The 21,380-nt window shown below is 34.3% G+C and overlaps 2 protein-coding genes across 5 annotated transcripts; one reads left to right on the top strand and one right to left on the bottom strand.

The window, feature by feature from the left end:
• The first annotated feature begins 1,444 nt into the window (after nt 1-1,444).
• On the top strand, nt 1,445-3,980 carry LOC125865785 (COBRA-like protein 10). The gene is made up of 2 exons (XM_049546035.1): nt 1,445-2,276; nt 2,518-3,980. Exons 1-2 carry the CDS (start codon nt 1,688-1,690, stop codon nt 3,939-3,941), a joined length of 2,013 nt encoding a protein of 670 aa, XP_049401992.1. The 5' UTR covers nt 1,445-1,687; the 3' UTR covers nt 3,942-3,980.
• A 2,900-nt stretch (nt 3,981-6,880) lies between these two features.
• Nucleotides 6,881-18,416, bottom strand: LOC125865942 (rab GTPase-activating protein 22-like). 4 transcript variants are annotated; one of them, XM_049546208.1, is made up of 13 exons: nt 18,018-18,416; nt 16,980-17,194; nt 15,949-16,044; nt 15,685-15,788; nt 12,901-13,082; nt 12,688-12,765; nt 12,372-12,494; nt 10,308-10,396; nt 8,891-8,996; nt 8,320-8,417; nt 7,952-8,209; nt 7,363-7,446; nt 6,881-6,948 (listed from the first exon to the last, which is right to left on the bottom strand). In XM_049546208.1, the coding sequence occupies exons 2-13, from the start codon at nt 17,091-17,093 to the stop codon at nt 6,928-6,930; spliced, it is 1,353 nt and encodes a 450-aa protein (XP_049402165.1). In that variant the 5' UTR covers nt 17,094-17,194; nt 18,018-18,416; the 3' UTR covers nt 6,881-6,927. The 4 variants fall into 4 exon arrangements, with proteins under 4 accessions (XP_049402165.1, XP_049402167.1, XP_049402164.1 ...); XM_049546210.1 differs by having other exon boundaries at nt 12,916-13,082; XM_049546207.1 differs by having other exon boundaries at nt 12,688-12,771; nt 18,018-18,415.
• Between the last annotated feature and the right edge of the window lie 2,964 nt (nt 18,417-21,380).

Raw genomic sequence — 21,380 nt, 5'->3', positions numbered from 1 at the left:
ATCAAAAATCGCTCTTTCTTTCGCTTTATACAAACATAAATTATACATTATACAAACATAAAACTGGCAGGGGTATATTTTTATTGTATAATTATAAGTGTATATGACGAATATATATGTATGTGCATGTGTATATACAATTTTCTCGCGCTTTATACAAACAGAAACGCAATCTATACAATTCTGTTGTATAAAACAAGAAAGAGAGAAAGGCAAAAGAGAACTGGGCAGGGGAATATTTTTATTTGTATAAAGCTTTAATTTGTGTATATAATCTTTTATATAAGTGTATATTGGGAATATGTATATAAATGAAAAATAGAATCCAATGTAGTTTATAGAGTGTTATTGTGAGTTGTATAAGTATATGAAATTGTTGACTATTTTTTCCAATTTGTATATTTATACAGAGTAGGTTCGTCCTTAGTTTAGATGTATGATTCTATATATAATAGGTATATGTATACATCTATTATTTTAGGTTTGTCAATTGTATATTTGTATAAAGCTTTAATTTGTATATAAGTATATATTAGGAATATGTAAAATGTTGATTCACAACGACATGGGTGTTAAAGTGTATATCTAATCCGATTTCAATCAAAAAGATCGCGACTTTTTCCTTCAGAAATGAACCGGGAAGCTATATTTCTAGAAATCTCCGCGAGAATCATAGCGGCAGCTCCGCAATACCGAAGGGCTTGAAATTGGAAAAGAAACAATTTAGCTAGTAGAGACTTGTATTGAGATCGGGTGAAGGAGAAAAACCTATTAATAGCAAACTGACCGAGAGATTTGCTCCTCAATGGAAATAAATGAAACTGTAGCTATTTTATTTATTTTAAATTAATAGTTTGCCATTATGTACTATTTTCCCATTTTAAATTTGGAGCTTTTTTTATCTTTATTTTCCCCTTTTTGAAGATAATGATTAAAAATTCATATGAATTGAAGTATTATTTTATTTTTTTCTATTTCCTATTTGAATTATCATCAATTACATCTTAATTAGTATATGATGATATCTAATATTCCTATTTGTTTATTTCTCATTTGCATCGACAAATCATTTTAAAAAACATCAAATTAAATTAGTTTAATATTCGATACACACTTTTCCAAAATTAAAAAATCAAATCAAAATTTAATAAAATCGAACCAAACATCACCCTTACCTATAACACATTTTCTTTTCTTTTCTTTTCTTTTCTATTTCCTCCTAAAAATTAGCAAAAAAAAATAAAAATTCCTCTAGAGCATTAGTCATAACTCCATTTCTAACCATCCAAAAAAAAATAAATTAATTCAAACATATATAGTAAACATACCATTTTGTGTCTTCTCCTTAAATATCGCCATAAACTTGAGGAACAATATTGCACGTTGAACAAGTCATTCAAAATTCGTTTTAATTGTTTGATTCATAATCTTTCATCTTTGTGTATCGTTCATTTTTTCTCTCTCCATATTCAACATTAATCAACTTATTTGGAATTGAGACATAGTTGATCGATTTGATTGCCGTGTGTTTTTTTCACGCGGCATCAGTTCATCATCGTCCTCTTCCTCTTCCGCCGGTAAAAAAAAACAAAAATTGAACTGAGATACACCTGAAAAAAAAACAGGAAATAAAAAAAAAAAAAAATAAATAAAGATCAACTAATTTCCGCCATTGAAATTCCTTCAAATGATCGTAAGAAGTGAAGGAATGAAAATACCATGGATGAATTTGATCAATTGCATTGTGCTAGTTGTGTTTTGTTATAGTATTGAGGTATGTAATGGTCAGGATTACGGCGGCGAGGAGGTGGTTAAGGCGGCGCCGCCGCCGGCGCAAGAGAATTGCGACGGTGTATTCGTGACGTACGCGTTTGATAATCGGGAAAGGGAATATCCTTTTGTGAAAAACGTAACGGCACAGGCATGGGCTTTTACGTCGATGTTGACGGTGATAAATACGGGTTTATTTGAACTGAAATCATGGAAAGTTCAGGTAGGGTTTCAGCATAATGAGGTTTTGATTTCTACTGATGGAGCTGTGGCTATGGGCGGCGACGGATTTCCGGTTAAAACCGGGAAAAACGGTACCGTTTTGGCTGGGTTCCCGCAGGCTGATCTGAAAACGGCGATTGATACCGCCGGAGATTTTACTCAGATGGCGGCGCAGGTGAAGATAAAAGGGACGCAATTTGGGGTTCCGACGAAATCAACTCCAATGCCGAAGTCAATTAATCTTCTCAATGATGGATACAAATGCCCTGTTCCTAAGAAATTCAGTACGTATAATATATACATATATACTCAGTTTCATTTACGGTTTTTACAACGATCTCAAATTAATATTACAATAATAATTGGATTCACTATGCATGCATGACTATAGAGAATGCAATAAAGGGTAAATCGAGAATTGTGTTTTTACAACGATCTCAAATTAATATTGCAAACACTACATATTTTTGATTACTATAATTGTGTTTGAATCTGAAAATGTTGTATTTGTTGTGAAATTTGCAGAAACTTTTATGCAGATGTGCTGCAAAAAGGATCCAAAGTTCAAGCCAAAAAATACTTCCATCAAGTTTATGGAACGTCAAAACGGAGACCTTTCGTTCACATATGATGTTCTATCCGCGTTTGAGAACAAGTATCAAGCTCAGGTCACCATTGACAACATCAGTCCATTAGGACGTCTTGATCGTTGGAATTTGACGTGGGAGTGGATGAGGAACGAGTTCATTTATAGCATGAAAGGTGCCTACACTCATAAAAAAGACCCTTCTGAATGCATTTACGGACCTCAAGGACAATACTACAAGGATTTCGATTTCAGTGTTGTTATGAATTGCCAAAAGAAGCCAGTCATATCCGATTTGCCACCTGAAATGGAAAATAATGACAAACTTGGCAAGTTACCATTTTGTTGCAAAAATGGAGCTCTCTTGCCAACTACTATGAACGGGACTAAGGCTCGATCTATTTTCCAGATGGAAGTTTTCAAACTTCCTCCTGATATGAACAGAACTGCCCTGTATCCGCCTCAGAACTGGAAAATCGAGGGTAGAGTTAATCCGTCCTACAAATGTGGCCCGCCTATTAGAGTTGATCCAACAGGATTCCCTGATCCTAGTAAAATCGGAATTACTCTTAATGCTGTTGCTAGTTGGCAAATCACTTGCAACATTTCGCGTCCACAGCCAAAACAGGCGAAATGCTGTGTTTCTTTCTCAGCTTTCTATACTGACTCTGTTGTCCCCTGCAACACTTGTGCCTGTGGCTGTGAACAGACGTCTAAATGTGACGGGAATGCAAAGCCATTGCCTCTCCCTGCACAAGCCCTTCTAGTTCCGTTCCAAGACAGGGAAAAATTAGCTAAAGAATGGAACAGGATCAAGCGTTTAGGCTCAATGCCAAATAAACTCCCCTGTCCTGATAACTGTGGAGTTAGTATCAATTGGCACTTGGAAAGCAATTACAAAACTGGATGGACGGCTCGTATGACTCTCTTTAACTGGGGAAACGACCCGTTTGTAGACTGGTTCACAGCTGTTCAGATGAAGAAGAATATTGGTGATGGCTATGAAAACGTTTACTCATTCAATGGGACTAAGTTACCTCAACGAACCAATACGATTTTTATGCAAGGCTTGAAAGGATTGACCTATTTGGTTGGACAAGTGAATGGAACTAATCCTAATAAGGATCCAAAAGTACCTGGAAAACAACAATCAGTGATCTCATTCTTGAAGAAAAATACACCAAATGTTAACATTGAAGGTGGAGATGGATTCCCTTCTAAGGTGATTTTCAACGGTGAAGAATGCGCGTTACCACCAAATTTTCCCAAAAGTCATGCAGCATTCAAATCCCAAGTTGGTTTATTGCCTGCAGTTTTGCTTGCTCTCCTCACTTTTCTTCTGTTGACAGACCAATTCCACTGATTTCCCATCCTATCAACTGGTATACTCACATCTTCTTTTTTGTGATAAAAGTGAACTCATATACGATGTGTTTGGTATGACAGAAGTCATTTTCTCAAGAAAAAAAAATGTTTTCTGGGGTTCCATTGGATTGTAGAACATGTATTCCTATTAAAAGATTGATGATAATATTAGTAAATTAACCAGATAGCATATAGATGAAAGTTTCATGTTTAAGTTGATAGTAAATGTTTAATGATGTGTTTGGTATGACATAAGTCATTTTCTTGGACGCGGATTTCACAAGAGATCCACTACAAATATTTGACTCTGTACTCAGTTACTATAGTATATTAACTTGAGATCATTATAGAAATCTGTAAACGTAACGTCAAATCCTGGATCCACCTTTGATGATCCATGCTTATTTATTGCAGGTTTCTGTTTCAAGATTTTCTCTAGAGGCAAAATGGAACTGAAGTTGGGAGTTGTAAAAGACATGATATGGAAATTACAAGACTTTGTAAACAAAGTTTTTAAGACAAGAAAAAAATAATGTATACTTGTTTGATTGATGTATCTATTTTTTTAAGAAAAAAAACTTACAACACAAATGAAACATGAAACTTTTTTTTTCTTTCTTGTGTAGTGGAGTTTGGTGGTGAGAGTAAGTGGATATTGTTGAATTTTTTTTTATGTTACTTCAATAGGAAGTACATAGAATGGATTATTTATAGGGTTTTAGATACACTATTTGTTCTAGTTCTTCTCACAAGGAGTACTATTTTTAATATTTCTTCAAATTTCTACTTTAGTACTCTTCTTCAAGTGATTTTTTTTTGTTCATAAAATTGGGGTAAGGAAGGGGAAATAGGGGACGGATTATAAGGTGAGAAATCGAATCAGAATCGTGGATTTCTGAGTGTGAGGTTGCACATGAAATTAGAACAACCTCTCCTTCCTGATATTCAAATGAGGGTAGAGGTTCAGTTGGTTGATCAACACTATCTCGATCCTGAACATACCACAATATTATAAATATTCGATATTTTGTTCGGAGAAAATGGTGCATTAGTATTGGACCTATGTTTGCACGAAAGATGTGAATGAAAGACAAATATCTTTCACACATACATTTATCATTTAATTATGGTTGATATGTATTCTCACTTAATTATTTATTACTAAATATTTATTATCTTATACAATATAAACATCGAATATGGGTAAATTTTTACCATGTGTCATATTAAGAACCTCGGTAGGTATAAACAATACAACATACTCTGTATAATCCTATGTTATCCAAACACTTGACATCAATGACTTGCCAATTTTGATATAAATTTTGAATATATATCCTTTCGTCTTCATAAAAATGAGCATGTACTAATACACATAAAATCCGCGAAATGCTAAAATAAACAATGTTAGACATGGCAAAGCAATGATTATTGATCAGCAAACAATTTTTTATGAACCTACTAAATATTAGGTCAATCAGAGTCTGTCAATCAAATATAAAAAATCAAACTGTCTTATCATGACCCCATATGTCCATGAAAGTTATTTCATTAATTTCAACTTCAACTTAGAATGAAAGTTATTTTCATTATTTTCAAAATCTTTTTCAGAAAATTCAAGTGAAATGTATCTCCAAGACTCCAAATACAAATTCAACCTCCAAATATATTTTCTCAACCTTTACTCTTTTTAATTTTTTTTTTCATTCATAGTTGAAATAAATCAAATATCCTTTTTTGACTTCAACTTAAAAAAAAAAACTCTTATGGAGTCTTTTGCAAATAAATAGCCATACCATCTATAGTTCTTCTAGTTTGTCCAAAATATTGTACCATCATACTTTTCTATAATAATCATTTTTTATAACATCATTTTATTATAACAAACAAAATTTTCTTTAATATCAATTTTTATTTTATATTTTTCCTCTATTATAGCTTTATACTTATAAACAACAATATCCATCATTGCAACAATACATTCTTTCTAAAATTACCTCTATAACATCCATGTCATTTCTTGGGTAATTTTTATCTAGAATAATCATATAAAATATGAATGTCAAATATTGTTATAAGTGTATAACAACCAATTATTGTTATAGAAAGGTTTGACTATATCTGTTCTTTTTTTCTCATATATAAGTAAATAGCAGCATTATGTTAAACATGGCTCTCTAAAAGTAAAATTAATTACATGCTTTGGAAGTGTGTTTTTGTATACATCAACCCTGAAGGCATATTTTTACTACTTGGAAAAAAATTTACATGTACATGATAGTTCCAAATATGGAACCACAAAGAATGACAATTTACATATTTCTCTTTACTAAATCAGTATCACAGTATACAAAAGCAGCCATTGTCCGTTGACTTGGCCGAAAAATCAGAGTATCAAACTTGTTAGAGCCTTCTTGGTCTGCATAAAAAATGGTGTTCATTTAGAAAGTCGGAATACACCAGAAGCGAATCCAGACCACAATAACAACATATCCAGTGAAATCTCACAAAATGGGGTGTGGACCTTACCCCTTCCTCGTAGAGGTAGAGAGGCTGTTTTCAAAAGATTATCGGCTCAACTGAATCCAGAACTCAGAGTAAGTACAAATCAGATTGATCTTATTATATACTTCATTCCAATTTATATGACATAATTTGAATCAAAATGGTGTTTAAGAAAGAACTAAAAACTTTTAAACTTGTGGTCTAAGACGTGCCATAAAATTTGTGTGGATATAAATCTTTTGAAACATGTGGCCTTAAATGTGCCATAACATCTGTGGTTATAGAAAAAAATCATTAACAAGTCTGTTGGAACGGACTAAAAAGGAAGTGTCACATAAACTGGAGCAGAGGAAGTACATTTTATAGCCGAAAGCAATGTGCTCAGAAAGAGAGCCACAAGGTTAAAGGAAGAGGGTAACAAAGGCTACTTACATGAGCTCCATGGTTTATGAATCACCTAGCAGTTTCTCCTGGCTCGGCTACCTGTGGGTGTTCGCCGCCTGTTTTAACCAACATTAGTATTTCAAGAGGTAATAACTTCTTGCAGAATCAATCTTGCATATATTGCTAATATAATATGTTCCGTAATATGCTAATACTAATAAATGACAGTTTCTGATATATAGACATTTGCATGCACCCGTGGTGAAGCCAAAATTTTCACGAAGGGGATTCATAATATAAAGAAGTAAATAAACGAAGAAGCTAAGGGATTTAACATATACTATAAGTACATACAAGATAATTTTGACATTTTATATATGTACAGTATAATATTTTCGCAAAGGGAAGTTCGGATGAACCCCTTGCGCCCTTAGCTCTGCCCCTGGCCTACACCGCACTGCTATGTATTGCTTTAGAATTGTTGTTGGAATGACATTTGCATGTAGTCATCAACAGGATTCAGAGATTACCTTTTTAAGATACTTCCTGTGAAGTTTCATTGCACCGGTGCAAGCCTTTTTAGCGTCCAGGTTTCCGTTAACATCATTGAGTATCTGGAAATAATAAGCAGACGATTAAAATATGAATCCATGAAGGGAAAACAATGAACCTTACCAAGAATGAGTATAAATACAATTGTATTTAGTCCATGTCATTTCTAATTAAAATGACTACCGTTCATATGTTTTTCTTGAATTTTTAGTGTTTGAAAGTGACTTTCCATGGACTTCTTGTTGTTTCACTGAAATCAATTTAAAGTCCCCTCTAGATTAGTACTACAAGAAAAGATGCATGGGTATTTTCAAGATTTTCATGACACGTGAATATTGCCAACGTTGACCCCGTTGCTTATGAAGTTTCCTACAAGAAGACATTAGAAAGAAGTGTCTAACTAATATCCACTGACGGTAAGGAGTTTTAACACTATCAGATCACCTTTACCTGCTGTAGCAGCATGTATCCTTTAGGCAACTTGACAGTGTAAAAATTTCTTCACATTGTCAATGTATATATATTAGTTAAACTTCGAAATAGTACTTAAATTATGTAGTTAAAAACCTTAACAACGTCGTCCAGTCCTCTTGCTTCTGTCAGCAATTTATCACTCTTGTCTTTCAGGACACTGGCTACTAGGAAAACGGAAATGGGGAGGGGGGCTTCTGCAGCTTTGCCTGCATTTTTCATGTTTTCTCGCTCAAATTTCCCAACCTGGCGTGACTTTGCTTTTGATTTAGATTCTTCAGATTTGTCCGCAGCTAATTCAGGGTCTTCATATGTAAGAAACAAGTCTGGATCATATTCCAGCGCCCACATCATCTGTTCAAAAAAGGTCAAGACGGAGCAAAGAAAATTTAGGAACAATAAGAACATGATTTGATCGTCGAATAAACAAACACTGGATAGTTTTTTCAGTAGAGAAACCTTACCTCCCAAAGATATAATGAATCACAAAAAGAAAACTCTCGACGGAACAAAACCATGAGCATCCGGACAGCAAACAGGTAATCACCTCCACCTAATTTATCTGTCAATCCAAGTTCAGAAGGAATGAACTATGTTACTTTTATTCACAAGGAGATATGAGGAAGTAGTTTTAAAAAAAGAGAGAGATAATGGTCAAAAACACATATGAACTATCACTTTCTTAAGTTTCACACCTCAACTATCATTTGTTCTCTTTTCCTACCTGAACTACCACCGGTTGTTCCATTTTCCTACATGAACTATCACAACAGATATTTGGCCTAATCTGCTTCGAGGTGTGTTTTAATACATAGTTGGTGATAGTTCAGATAGGAAAAGAGAACAACTTATAGTTGGAGTGCGGAACTTGCGAACAAGAGATAGCTCAAGTGTGTTTTGACCATTAACTTAAAAAGGAAAGGAAAGAGGACATCATATTAACAACTTATACCAGAGCATCATGTCTTGATAGAAAGGAAGTTATAACTGTCTGCTTAGTGCAGAGTATTTAAACATTAAAGTAAACAGAATTACCTAAGTGTTGGTGAAGTTTGGGATCAATAACTTGAGTTACTGAAGCTAGATTATTTAGCTGCGATTCTACTCCGACAGAACTCTCAGTGTACCTGAAATTTCCTCTCTTTGAAAACACAATAGTTGGTATTAGTCACAGTAATTGCAAAAGTATATAACATACAGTAACACAAATAACTGAAGATATGGCTCAAAATATGGTGAGTGTAGTAAGAACAAAAGTTTATAACCAAAATGAAATAACAGACAGTAAATCTGCTAGACAAGAAACTTATTAGCTTATGATTGTTCCTGCTACATCATTCCGACTAATATTCTGGTCTCCAGACCTCACTGTGATATTACACTGGGTATGTTGTTGTTGGTATCATAAATATACTCCACTTCAACTACAAAGGGTGAAGAATTTTCCTACATGTACCATCTCATATGCAGCTTTTCTCACAATATCATAACATGAGATTATGGTTGCATGACAATCTTAACATCTCAACATCAGTTTAAATTAGGATGCCAATTAAGGTAACTCTGCTTTAACATGGAAAGCAAAGCATGTGCACAAACAGGACAACTGCGGGAAGATATTAATAGCGGTTGGATGGTCATATTTGGGATGGCTAGCAAATATCTATTGCTGGTCCATTCACATGCTCGGTATAGTCCATGTTGTTGCAATCTATGTGTGTGTGTTGCATCGTAGCAAACACTATGGGATGCAATTTCTCGAACTACTAAATCCATTTATGATGACATGTCTAAAGTATAGTCCTATATTCTTATAGTTAACACTCTTTTCATGGTAAACGTGACCCAATCTTTTAGAGAGAGGTTGGTAGGTAGTCAAATGTTGTCTACTTCCCTTGTTAGTATTGTTAAAATTACTCTCCTGCTATCTTTTTTTTTTATGAAGAATTACTCTCCTGCTATCTTACTGTTTAATTTTAGTATTATCCGTTATTTTCTTTGTTTTAGTTATCGTATTATTTGTCCTTTCTACTGTTCACTTCTTCATTGTTTTCAGCATGATTTCTTCGCTAATGTATTTGTTTTACATACTTGATTTTGATATGTGTTACGTCTATCAGGAACAGTCTCTCTACCTTCATAATGTAGGGGTAAGGTTGCGTACACACCACCCTCCCCATACCCCACTTGTGAGGTTACACTGGTCATTGGGTATGTCATTGTATCTTGAGAAAGCGCACATATCTGGATGGTACTAAAATTCAGGTAAAGATGAGACCAAAAGAGATGCTCTGCAGAATGATAATGTTGGCATCCAGGAAAATTTGGGGAACAAGGAGCATCACAATTCACAGTCAATAAGTAATACTTGGAAAGCACATACTTGGGAAGTACTTTACATCATCAGATATGATGTAAGAATGCTGTTTGAGTAAAGATTATGAATATATACCAGTCTTCTCATTAAACGTTCAAAGCACCAAAATGCATCTGCTTCATCATCGAGAAGAATAATCATTGGAGAGCAAAGATCACTCATCCCTGTTCAGCAAAGTCAAGATCTTTATAGATTTAGAACAAATAAGAAGCAAAAAGTAATAGATAAGCATATCATCACATCGTTTAAAAGATTTCAATAGATACGCATATATCAAAACAAGTATGTCACACATCGCATTGGATGCGGTGGTTGAAATGGAGGCTAGCATCTGGTGTCTTATGTGGGTGAGCATTAGTTAGACCGTTGCATAGGGCGGAATGTTGGCCAGTCCAGAACTCTCATGCCCAAAAGATGAAAGTTGCGCAAATGAAGATGTTAAGATGGATGTGTAGGTTTACTAGAAGAGATATGGTCAGAAATGAAGATATTTGGGGCAAGGTAGAAGTGACCTCCATGGCAGACAAGATTTGAGAGGCTAGGCAGAGATGGTTTGGCATGGAAAGAGGAGATGCACTAGTAAGGAGGTGTGGGAGGTTGACTCTGGAGGACTTGAGGAGAGGTAGAGGTAGGCTGAAGAAGTATTAGGAAAAAGTGAGCAGGCAGGACATAGCAAGCCTGAACAATTGAATCGGCTGGTATAGAATCAGCTGCACATTAATCTTCCTCTATTCTATCAATTTCATTCTTTTTATGTCCACATGTTTGCTTTAAAAAGGAAGTAAGGCCACCTCTAAAGTTTGAGAACCAGCTGGAACTTGGATTGCTGACTAATCTAATATCCTATCAAAGAAGATGAACTTGCGGGTAATATATTGTATGTAAGACTGACAAGCTTCGAATGAGGCTTTGAAGAAAGAGATAGAGGTTCTCAAGAGCGGATCTTCAAGAGCAAAGACCGGAGAACAGTAAGAGCTGATTTGTCTCAATTAGGCTTTTGACGGAGCGGAGAAAGATCTTATTTGAATTTAGGGGATTCCTCGCCTATGTAGAAGAAGTTGTAGAAGAGCACCACCACGGTTCAGGTCCCGACACATGGGGGATTAATTCAGCTGCAAGGATCGTGAATCAAGGGAAGAATGAGACCATAATTTGGAAGTCGCCCCCGACCGAGACCTAGATGGCAACCTAACCGAGTACATCATAATTGAGAAAGGGAAGACCCACCCCCCCAACCATTGCCGAGAAGAGAAAATGCTCAAGGTTCTATATATTCTTTCTTTATTCAATTCATTCCTATCCTTTTTGTTTTCAGTCCTGGGTTTCCTTTCCTCTCCAAGCCAATCGATATTGCGGTTACTCTTTCAAAATCTCATCCTGAGACCTAAGTATGCCATTCTCTTTGTCAAGAAGGATCGGACAGCATAGAAGCAGCTTAGGTCTTTTTTTTTTTTTTTGGAAAAGGGAACTAAGGCAACTTTTAGGTGCAGGGAAAGAAAAAGGCTAGCGAGCCTCTTTCCAGGCGGTACAATACAAAGGGCGAAGCTCGAGTAGGTTACTTTGAGTGACCTTCATGGCGGGTGTTTCGGTGTTAACGAGTTTGGAAAGAAGGCTTATCGAGGACATGACCCTTGATAGGATGGTGTGGAGGTCAAGAATTCGGGTAGAAGGCTCGTAAATAGTTTTGCGTCGGGTCTCTCCGACCAATGGTATTAGTATTGTTTTCCGTATTTTTACTACTGCCATGTTTCTCACTTTCAGTTTCCTATTACTACTTGTTGCTTCATATGCCTCTATTTTCTTACTATCTAGCTATTGCGTATGTCTTCATTACTGTTGTGTTTTTTCTTTCTTTGAACCGAGGGTCTTTCGGAAACAACCTCTCTACCTGAAAAGGTAGAGGTAAGGTCTGCAAACACTCTACCTTCCCCAGACCCCACTTGTGGGACTATACTAGGCATATTGTTGTAGTTGTATACCATCACGTTACCTAAAAATATATCAACCGATCTTTATAGTTTTGGAACAAACAAGAAGAAAAAGTAATCAATAATTCATTGTGGCTCAGTAATTGTAGAACCGAGGAGAAACCAAGAGAGTGAAAAAAATTAATTTCAAGAAGATATTGTGATAACCCACCTTGACAATAATTAACATCTTTGTCAAACCAAGCATAAACAGAAAGGATATCCCAAAGCTTCGATAGATTCTCTTGTTTCTCATAAAAGACCAGTGACCTGTCGGTTCGAGCCACATCGAGTCCTAGAATAAGCACGAACCCAAGAAATGAAAGGTTACAAGACATAAACAAAGAAAATATCAATATGAAGAGAAAGGAAACCGACAAGTACTCTCATATTGATAGGATAAATCTCTAATGGATCTGTCAAATCCATACTTCGGCAGATTGACTAGGAAAATAGATCAAGTGAAATCTACATTTATAATAACCAACCTATCTGGTGTAACGAGAGTTTCCACTCTATTACTCTTTTGTCATCCTCCTTTACCATTTCATAATCATCGGAAGCACCTGTTACTGCACGGAAAGTAGAGGATTAAATCTCAACGTCATGAAGCATTCAACGACTGGACAGCCATACACAAGAAAAAAGAGAGAAGAGAATGGAAAGGACACAAGTTGAGAACTCTACATCTTCATGATTACCATTTCCTTGACTACATGAAGTAGCTTCTTTTGCCTCTTTTGCTGCTTTTGCCTCTTGAAGTACTAAAGGATCTAGAATAGGATCGCCGTCTTCTGTTATTACAGGTGCAGTAATATATCGACCACTTCCAATCACCGGAAACATTGTGCGGCATTCTTCTTTTAGTATAGCGTATTGTGTCCTGAAAGTACACAGTTAGGGATGCGTTGGAAGTCATTAATTTAAGTATTTAATTATATTTTTAGTTGCTTTATTTATTATTCTAGAATAAGGTTTAGTTTCATAGTTTCATAAGGATTAGGTTAAGTTATAGTTATTAGTTTGGAATAGGATTTAGGTCTCCTACTTTCATAAGAATTAGACTTCCTATTGATGTAATAAGACTCCTATTTAAAGGGGCTTTTGATGAATAAATCAGTAAGCATAATTAAGCAAAAAACAAGAGATCAGAGTTCTCTCTTCCATTAAACTCTAAGGTTTTTGTCTCCCTTTAAAGAGCTGAAGAGATCGGAGTTCTCTCTTTTAATGAACTCTAAGGTTTCAGCCTCCCTTTAACGAGCTGATTTATATATCGCCCTGTGAATCGATCCTTCCCTAAAGATTCATAACAATTTGGTATCAGAGCCTAACACAATGGACGATGAGATCAATTCTAGGTTTCAAGAAGAACATGTGATAACAGAAACACTAATGGACTCTAAACTTGCAGCGATGGAACAACTTCTCGGTGAAAAAATTGTCCAAGCTATTCAAGAACAATTTTCTAGCTTGGGAATTGGCTCTACAAAACTAACAGTCCATGGGGTAGAGACCAGTAGTGCTCCGACAACAGGTAGATCAACAAATCCGGCTCCTAGAGGTAATACGCTGCATATTCAACCGGCTGATCAGAATCATCAAACTAGTGGAAATTCCAATTTGACAATACCAAGGTATGCAAGGATGGATTTTCCTACTTATAACGCACCAGTAATTCATTAATTCGAGCATATCGTTGTGAACATTTTTTTGATAAAAATCAACAAACAATGATAGCAAAAAAGATTGGTGTGGCTGGATTTCACATGTTCAGACTAGCACCATTATGGTATTATCAACTTAAACGAGCGAAAGGCTCAATGAGTTGGGAAGAATATCAGCGATTTGGACCTCATGAAAGTAGCAATCTGATGGGCAAATTAGTCATGCTTCAACAAACTGATAGAGTCGAAATTTATCAATGTCAACTTCAAGCTAGGGCTGGAATTGGATAAGTTGATACTGATCCAAATTTTCGATTGGCCCGAAACTTGAGCTTGAGGACAAGCTCTTTCAACGTGAGGGGAGTAATGTTAGGGATGCGTTGGAAGTCATTAATTTAAGTATTTAATTATATTTTTAGTTGCTTTATTTATTATTCTAGAATAAGGTTTAGTTTCATAGTTTCATAAGGATTAGGTTAAGTTATAGTTAATAGTTTGGAATAGGATTTAGGTCTCCTACTTTCATAAGAATTAGACTTCCTATTGATGTAATAAGACTCTTATTTAAAGGGGCTTTTGATGAATAAATCATTAAGTCATAATTAAGCAAAAAACAAGAGATCAGAGTTCTCTCTTCCATTGAACTCTAAGGTTTTTGTCTCCCTTTAAAGAGCTGAAGAGATCGGAGTTCTCTCTTTTAATGAACTCTAAGGTTTCAGCCTCCGTTTAACGAGCTGATTTATATATCGCCCTGTGAATCGATCCTTCCCTAAAGATTCATAACAGTACACAAGAAATGCTTGTCCAGATTACCATTTAGAACATGGATAAGTTTCATTTTGACAGCGGAATGTCAAATTCTCATCAGATTTGCATATGAAGATAATTTGAGGGTAGTTATTTCATAGTAGTAAAGCAAGATGAGAACTATAGGACTTGCATCTTCAAAAACCGACGAGCTTTGAATCCCATGCAAGATAGACTAAAGGGTCATTTAGTAGGATGTATTAGAAGAAATGATACATGGATTAGCTGTGGTATTATTTAATCCTTCGTTTGATAGGATTTTCAGCCTATATACAACTAATACATGTATTAGTTATACACCCTATTCAGTATTATAGGGTGTATAACTAATACATTGAGTTACAAGGTTATTAATACATGGTTAAAGACAGAACTACATTTAATACACCAAACTAATTAAACATTGGATAAGAAAGTCTTAGCATAACTAATCTCATCCGCGCATAAGTAATACACCCTTTCCAATATAATTCTTATACACTCTACCGAACGACCCTTAAATGTCTCCCGGAAATGCAACAAGTAGAACATTTTCTAGACACTAGCAATAAAGATGAGATAGCATTGTGCATCCTTTGTGATGAGAAGGGCATTCCTACTCGTGAAGAAATGGACCTTGCGCGTAACTCAACCACAAAAACAAGCTCATGATACGAGGATTGCTTACAGACCATTTAAGGAGACCACAACCAATGTGGGACTAGACATTCACAAAAATCACCCAGGAGTGGACAACTAGAGTATGGATAAAATGACACGGGGGGCAATTTTGAGAAACATAACAACAACAAGAACCAGCAGGGCTAGCTATGATACCATAAAAAGAAATGAACCTTCAGCTTAATACCAAAAGCTAGTCCAATATTATATCAGGAGGATCACAACAAATTCTCTCAACCAATGTGGGACTTGACACTCCGAATATTTAGGTAACATATAATCAATCTATACTTTTTTTCTTTTTGACAAGAAAATAAGCAATTTATGCTTTTGTTGGAAAAGAAAGTAAAGTACCTCCGTTGTTTTCGTATATCCTCTCGTTCTGCATGTGAGCTTTTTGGATCATAGCAACCAAGTAAGAATTCCCAAACTTCACCTCTAATTGATGGATGAATTCCCTAAAATGTCATGGTTACGTGATGGTTACTATATTACTATAATAATCATCTCACATTGAATTATTTATAAAAAGAGCAATAGCCAAAAGCCAACATGACAAAAATGTTGAATAGAAATATTCATGAATCATATGCTACATAAACCTTCAGTCAAGCTTACCCCTCTATGAATTCGACCAAGTGTTTTGCCAATATCAAGATAACCTTCTGGAGAAAATGCAGCGCGCCATTTTCTTTCACTTAGGGTCTTTCCATTCTGAATAAGTAGATCATTAGATAGTAAACATGAGTAGAACTTGAGTTGTAGTGGAAAACAGACAAATTAGAGCAATTTCTTGAGAGCTAAACAACAACAGAGATAGTCAATAGTTATCATCTCCTCTGTGTCCTCAATGCTTGTCCAGCCTCCAGACAACACAGAATGAGGAGATACATACCTACCTACGAGGCTACAACCAGAACAAGAGGCCACTTTTACCTCTTTCGCTGTAGTATTTCTTGCAGCACAGTTTTCTATGAATTCCTACTACTATAGTACTATATATAACCAGGATATGAAAGGGGTTTATGGTTCACTCTTGCATCTCCATCCCAACCTCCATAATATACCAAAACCCGTCTTTTTATCCCCAACAAGCACATCATTCTTCCAAGCGTCAATGTATCTATACTACATGAGGCATAAGCTACTCCATGAATCATTTTATAAAGCCTAGAATGCATACCGATAATCCAAGGGGGGCTGTGCAATCAAACTACATGCTCCTAAAAAAAGAAGGAAGTACATCATTCTTCAATAACCACAAGAGTGTTAACAATCCAAGCTTTTGACGGCTCAATAAGTATGTGCTACAAGCTGAAACATCACGCTTAAATCTCAACACAAAAAGAAGAAAAAGAAAGGGAAAAAAGGGGAAAGAAAACGAATATTTCCACACTTAACACTATGTCCTTGTTAATCTGCTTTATATTTAGAAATAATTCAACTTTAAACTCCCCATTGTACCTAATCAGAAGCTTTTGTAGTCCCACAAATGTTATAACATTTTTTATACCACAAGTTTCAAAACTATTATAGGCACACAACTATTATGTCACCGAAAACAAGTTTCAAAAGTCTGTCTTTCTTACTTAAAACTGCATACCAAATCAAACAACATCAGATAAATTAGAACAGAGGGAAATACGAACCTTGATTCTAAATTTGGACTTGGGAACATCCTTACATTCCGGCCGAACCAGATAGAATGAATCAGCCGGAGCACCAGGATCCCTCCACATTTTTGTAATATCTAAACTTGACATCTTTGATATAATATAAATCCACCCAAATCAATCTCAAAAAACCCAGCACCTCACCAACAAGAAATAAATATGACCCAGACAACCCTTTGCTCTGCTGGTGGCTTCAAAACAACAAAAACCAAAAAAAAAATCAATTAATCAAAAATTCAATCTCAAATAACCAGCACCTATCAGCTGCATCAAAATTTCAACAAGAAACAAATGTGAACCAAATAACCTTTGCCCTGCTGGTGGCTTCAAAGCAACAAAAACCACAAAAAAAACAATTCTTTTTATGAACTAAATTAATCCAAAATTCAATCTCAAAAAAACCAGCATCAGCTCCTTATCAAGATCAAACTTTTAACACAAAACAAATGTACAACAATATACCCAATGCAATCTCACAAGTGGGGTCTGGGGAGGCCAGAGTATACGCATGTCTTACCCCTACCTCGTGGAGATATAAGGTTGTTTCTGAAAGACCCTCTGCTCAAGTAACACAAAACAAGACAGTTCGAAAAAAGAATACAAAGATAGAACAAGACATAGCAAATAATAGCGAAAGCATAACAGACCATACCAAACACAATAATCTGATATACGGAGCATAAGAAACAACAGGCAATAGCATTAATCGAAGAACAAGAAACTACGAGAATAATGCTAATACTATCTACCCACCAAGCCTACCCATATATTCTTTTGCTCTGCTGGTAGCTTCAAAGCAACAACAACCATAAAAATCAATCAAAATTCAATCTCAAAAAACTCAGCTGCAACTCCTTACAAAGATCAAACTTTTAACAAAAACAAATGTCACCCAAATAACCCTTTGCTCTATTAGTGGCTTCAAAACAACAAAAACCATAAAATAAAAAGAACATTTTTTTTCATGAAGAATTATAAATCAATCTCCAAAAAAAACCAGCTGCAGCTCCTTACCAAAAAACAAATGTAACCCAGATAATCTTCTGCTCTGCTGGTGGCTCCCAAACAACAAAAAAACCAAAACTTGAAAGAAAATAAAAACAAGAAAGAGGGCTTTCTATGGGGTTCTTTTTCTTCCTTTCTTGATTTTGTTTTTGCTGTTCTTGCTGGAGGTGGCGTTGTGGTGGTGGGGGAAAAAAGATTTATTTTTTTTCTTCAAAAAGATTTCTTTTTTTCTTCTTTTTGTTGTAATTTTGCAGTTTTTATCACACTTTTCTTTGATTTGTTCTCTCTAATGGCAACCCCCAACACATCCACACACACAAAATTGGCTGTTTAATGCTTTCAAAACTTATAAATTTGCCTCTTTGTGGCCTTACTTTTTTTTGGGTCTTCGTTTTCTAGCCATTGTTGTGGTTTTTTTTTTTTTCCTGTAGAAGAAATTTAGCGAGGAAGACGCGGGATCGAAGGACTTGGTACCTCCAAATTTCCCTCCATACATGAATAGGTACTCAATTGAATGGTCATTTTGAAAGGTCAATTTCATTTTTTCTTCTAATTTTGTTCGGGCCGATTTGGACGCACTTTAATTATGATAAAAACTTATCGGCATAGCGAATTTAACAAATATGTGATTTGGATTGATTTGGTACAAACATTAGGTGTAAATTAGTAGTTAGCTTTTTGTATGTTAAAAACGATTTTGAGAGGGTGAATGAATGATGTGGCGAGTATGACTGGAAATAAAAAAAGGTTATGTATGAGGTGACGAATGATGTGGCAATATTTTGATGAGTATGATTGAAATAACAGTTCGTTTTAAGAAGTTTATGTATGAGGTGGCGAATAATGTGGCAATATGTGGCGAGTATGATTGGAATAACCGTTTGTTTTACGAAGTTTATGTATGAGGTGATGAATGATGTGGTAATATTTGATGAGTATGATTGAAATAACAGTTTGTTTTAAGAAGCTTTTGTATGAGGTGATGAATGATGTGGTAACATTTGATGAGTATGATTGAATTAACGATTCGTTTTAAGAAGTTTTTATATGAGGTGACGAATATGTGGCAACATGTGGTGAGTATGATTGACATAACGTATAGCTATGGGGGTGCCACGACACCTAGTGACCACATGGATTCGAACCAACAATGTTGTTGGGATTAAAAATTACGATTACCATTAGGTTATGGACACAACATGTTATTTGTTTTACTATATCATATAGGTATATCTTAACATGTAAAATTTCTTAATTCGTATTTTGTTGACTTCTTTTTTTCTTCTTAATTTTAAACATAAAAAATTATTTTTTTTCATTTTAATTTATGTGATACACTTTCTTTTTTTAGATTATTACAAAAGAATAGTATTACTTTTTTATTATTAGAAATAACTTTAATTTGTAATGCTCTTAATGAAATAATTTATAATTATACAAATGACTAAGATTTGTTTTAGATCTTCTCTTCAAAATTTTCTTTTCTTTTTGTCAAAATTTTTGAAACTCGATGCCGAATTTCTCTTACTCTTTGTTCTATTATCTAGATCATTTGAATACATATGAAAAAAAAGTAGTATAGTTAATGATAATTTAAATCTTATCAAGAACTTAAAATTACAAAATAAAATGCATGTTGCATTAAAGGACGACATGAAAATTATACTGAAATCTCATATGATTTTGTTGGTCTTTTAAGATTTTTATTATTGTGAGTCAAAACATCAATATAACTTGGCCCCTTAAAGTTGACACAAAATTTCACTTGGACACCTTAACTGGACAATATTCATATTAGACACCTCATGTAGAGAATCATTGTATCATTTTGACACTTTCTGCTTACATGGCTTAGTGAGTGTAATACACTCGTTGACCACGTGTGAAAACCTATTTAGTTGACTTTTAAATTTATTTTTTTCTTCTTTCCTATTTTCAGGAGTTAATACTTCATATGTTCACTCAACTATGCACTATTTTCTCAGAAAGTCACTCAATTTTGGTTTTTAACTCAAAAGTCACTCAATTATGAGTTATTTTCTTAGAAAGTCACTCAACTTTGGTTTTTATTTCAAAAGTCACTCAACGATGAGTGTTTCATTTACAAAGTCACTCAACTATGAATGTTTTACTTACAAAGTCACCCAATCTATTTAATTAATTTTTTTCATTAAACTTACAAACATGAAAAATTTATATCTTACTAAAATTTTAAAAAATAAAAAGATATTCATTTAAATCATTTAATAACTCGATCCGCTAAATATATAATATATTACCTTTTATTTTACCCCTTTTCTCTAATTGTGTGTGTATATAGCGGTTTCATGCATTGTTTATAAAATATAGAAATTACAAAATTACTTTTTTAGTAAATTCAAAATTTTAGTAACAATGATACATAATGAAGGAACAAAAAGAAGTGATTAAAAAAAACTGACTTGAATTTGTTACTAATGTTTCTCCTACCGTTAAGTTAATTAAGATTTGGTCTTTACATTTTTATTTTTATTTTGTAAATGGTCTTTACATGTTGTTGATTTTATTTTAGAGTGCTATAGTTAAATTAATTAATTGGCTTAAATGAATATCCTTTTATTTTTAAAAAAAATTGGTTGAAATAAAAAATTCATGTTAGTAAATTCAGTTGAAAAAAATAATTAAATCATTAAAATAATATATTTCTAACGGATCGGGTTATTAAATGGTTTAAATGAATATCTTTTTGTTTTTTATAATTTTAGTTAGAAATAAATTTTCATGTAAGTTTTAATGAAAAAATCAATTAAACATATTGAATGACTTTGTAAGTGAAACACTTATAGTTAAGTGATTTTTGAGTTAAAAATCAAAGTTGAGTGACTTTCTGAGAAAAGAACTCATAGTTTAAGTGACTTTCTGAGAAAAAAATTCATAGTTGAGTGACTTTGAAGTTAAAAACCAAAGTTGAGTGACTTTCTGAGAAAATAATGCATAGTTAAATGACCATATGAGATATTAACTCTCATTTTCAGCCATCATTTCTGAAACTTAAACATCCAGTCACCATAAACTGATAAAAAATTTGGAGATTGTTTTAGAAATTTAGAAATAGACCCATTTCAAAATTTACTTAATAAATTAATTCATGAGATTCTTTCACAAAAGAATTTAATATTTACATAGGAGTAAATTTAATTTTTTTGTGAATCTGGTGATTAAAGCAAAAACAGAAAGAAAAAAAAAAGACATTTGAAGAAGACACTAATAAAGGAGTAGTGTACAGGTGGGCGTGTTTCTAAGATGTTTTTGCAAGTAATTGGAGAAGAAAATTGTCTGCAGATATTTCTGCAAATGGATAGGTAATGCAGGTGGGTTGGGGGGGGGGGGGGG

The sequence above is a fragment of the Solanum stenotomum genome, chromosome 5 (assembly GCF_019186545.1).
Source record: "Solanum stenotomum isolate F172 chromosome 5, ASM1918654v1, whole genome shotgun sequence".
NCBI lineage: Eukaryota > Viridiplantae > Streptophyta > Magnoliopsida > Solanales > Solanaceae > Solanum > Solanum stenotomum.
Note: the sequence above shows the minus strand (reverse complement) of the source record. Positions and strands in the feature narration are given on the sequence as shown.

What these genes read in the sequence shown, in the direction of transcription:
- LOC125865785 (XM_049546035.1), top strand. Translation starts at nt 1,688, where the DNA reads ATGATCGTAAGAAGTGAAGGAATGAAAATACCATGGATGAATTTGATC. An exon ending in CCCTGTTCCTAAGAAATTCA is followed by an intron (nt 2,277 to 2,517) that starts GTACGTATAATA and finishes TGAAATTTGCAG; the next exon opens with AAACTTTTATGCAGATGTGC.
- LOC125865942 (XM_049546207.1), bottom strand. Translation starts at nt 17,093, where the DNA reads ATGTCAAGTTTAGATATTACAAAAATGTGGAGGGATCCTGGTGCTCCG. An exon ending in CAAACTTCACCAACACTTAG is followed by an intron (nt 8,418 to 8,890) that starts GTAATTCTGTTT and finishes TTGGATTGACAG; the next exon opens with ATAAATTAGGTGGAGGTGAT. An exon ending in ACAGGAAGTATCTTAAAAAG is followed by an intron (nt 6,949 to 7,362) that starts GTAATCTCTGAA and finishes TGGTTAAAACAG; the next exon opens with GCGGCGAACACCCACAGGTA.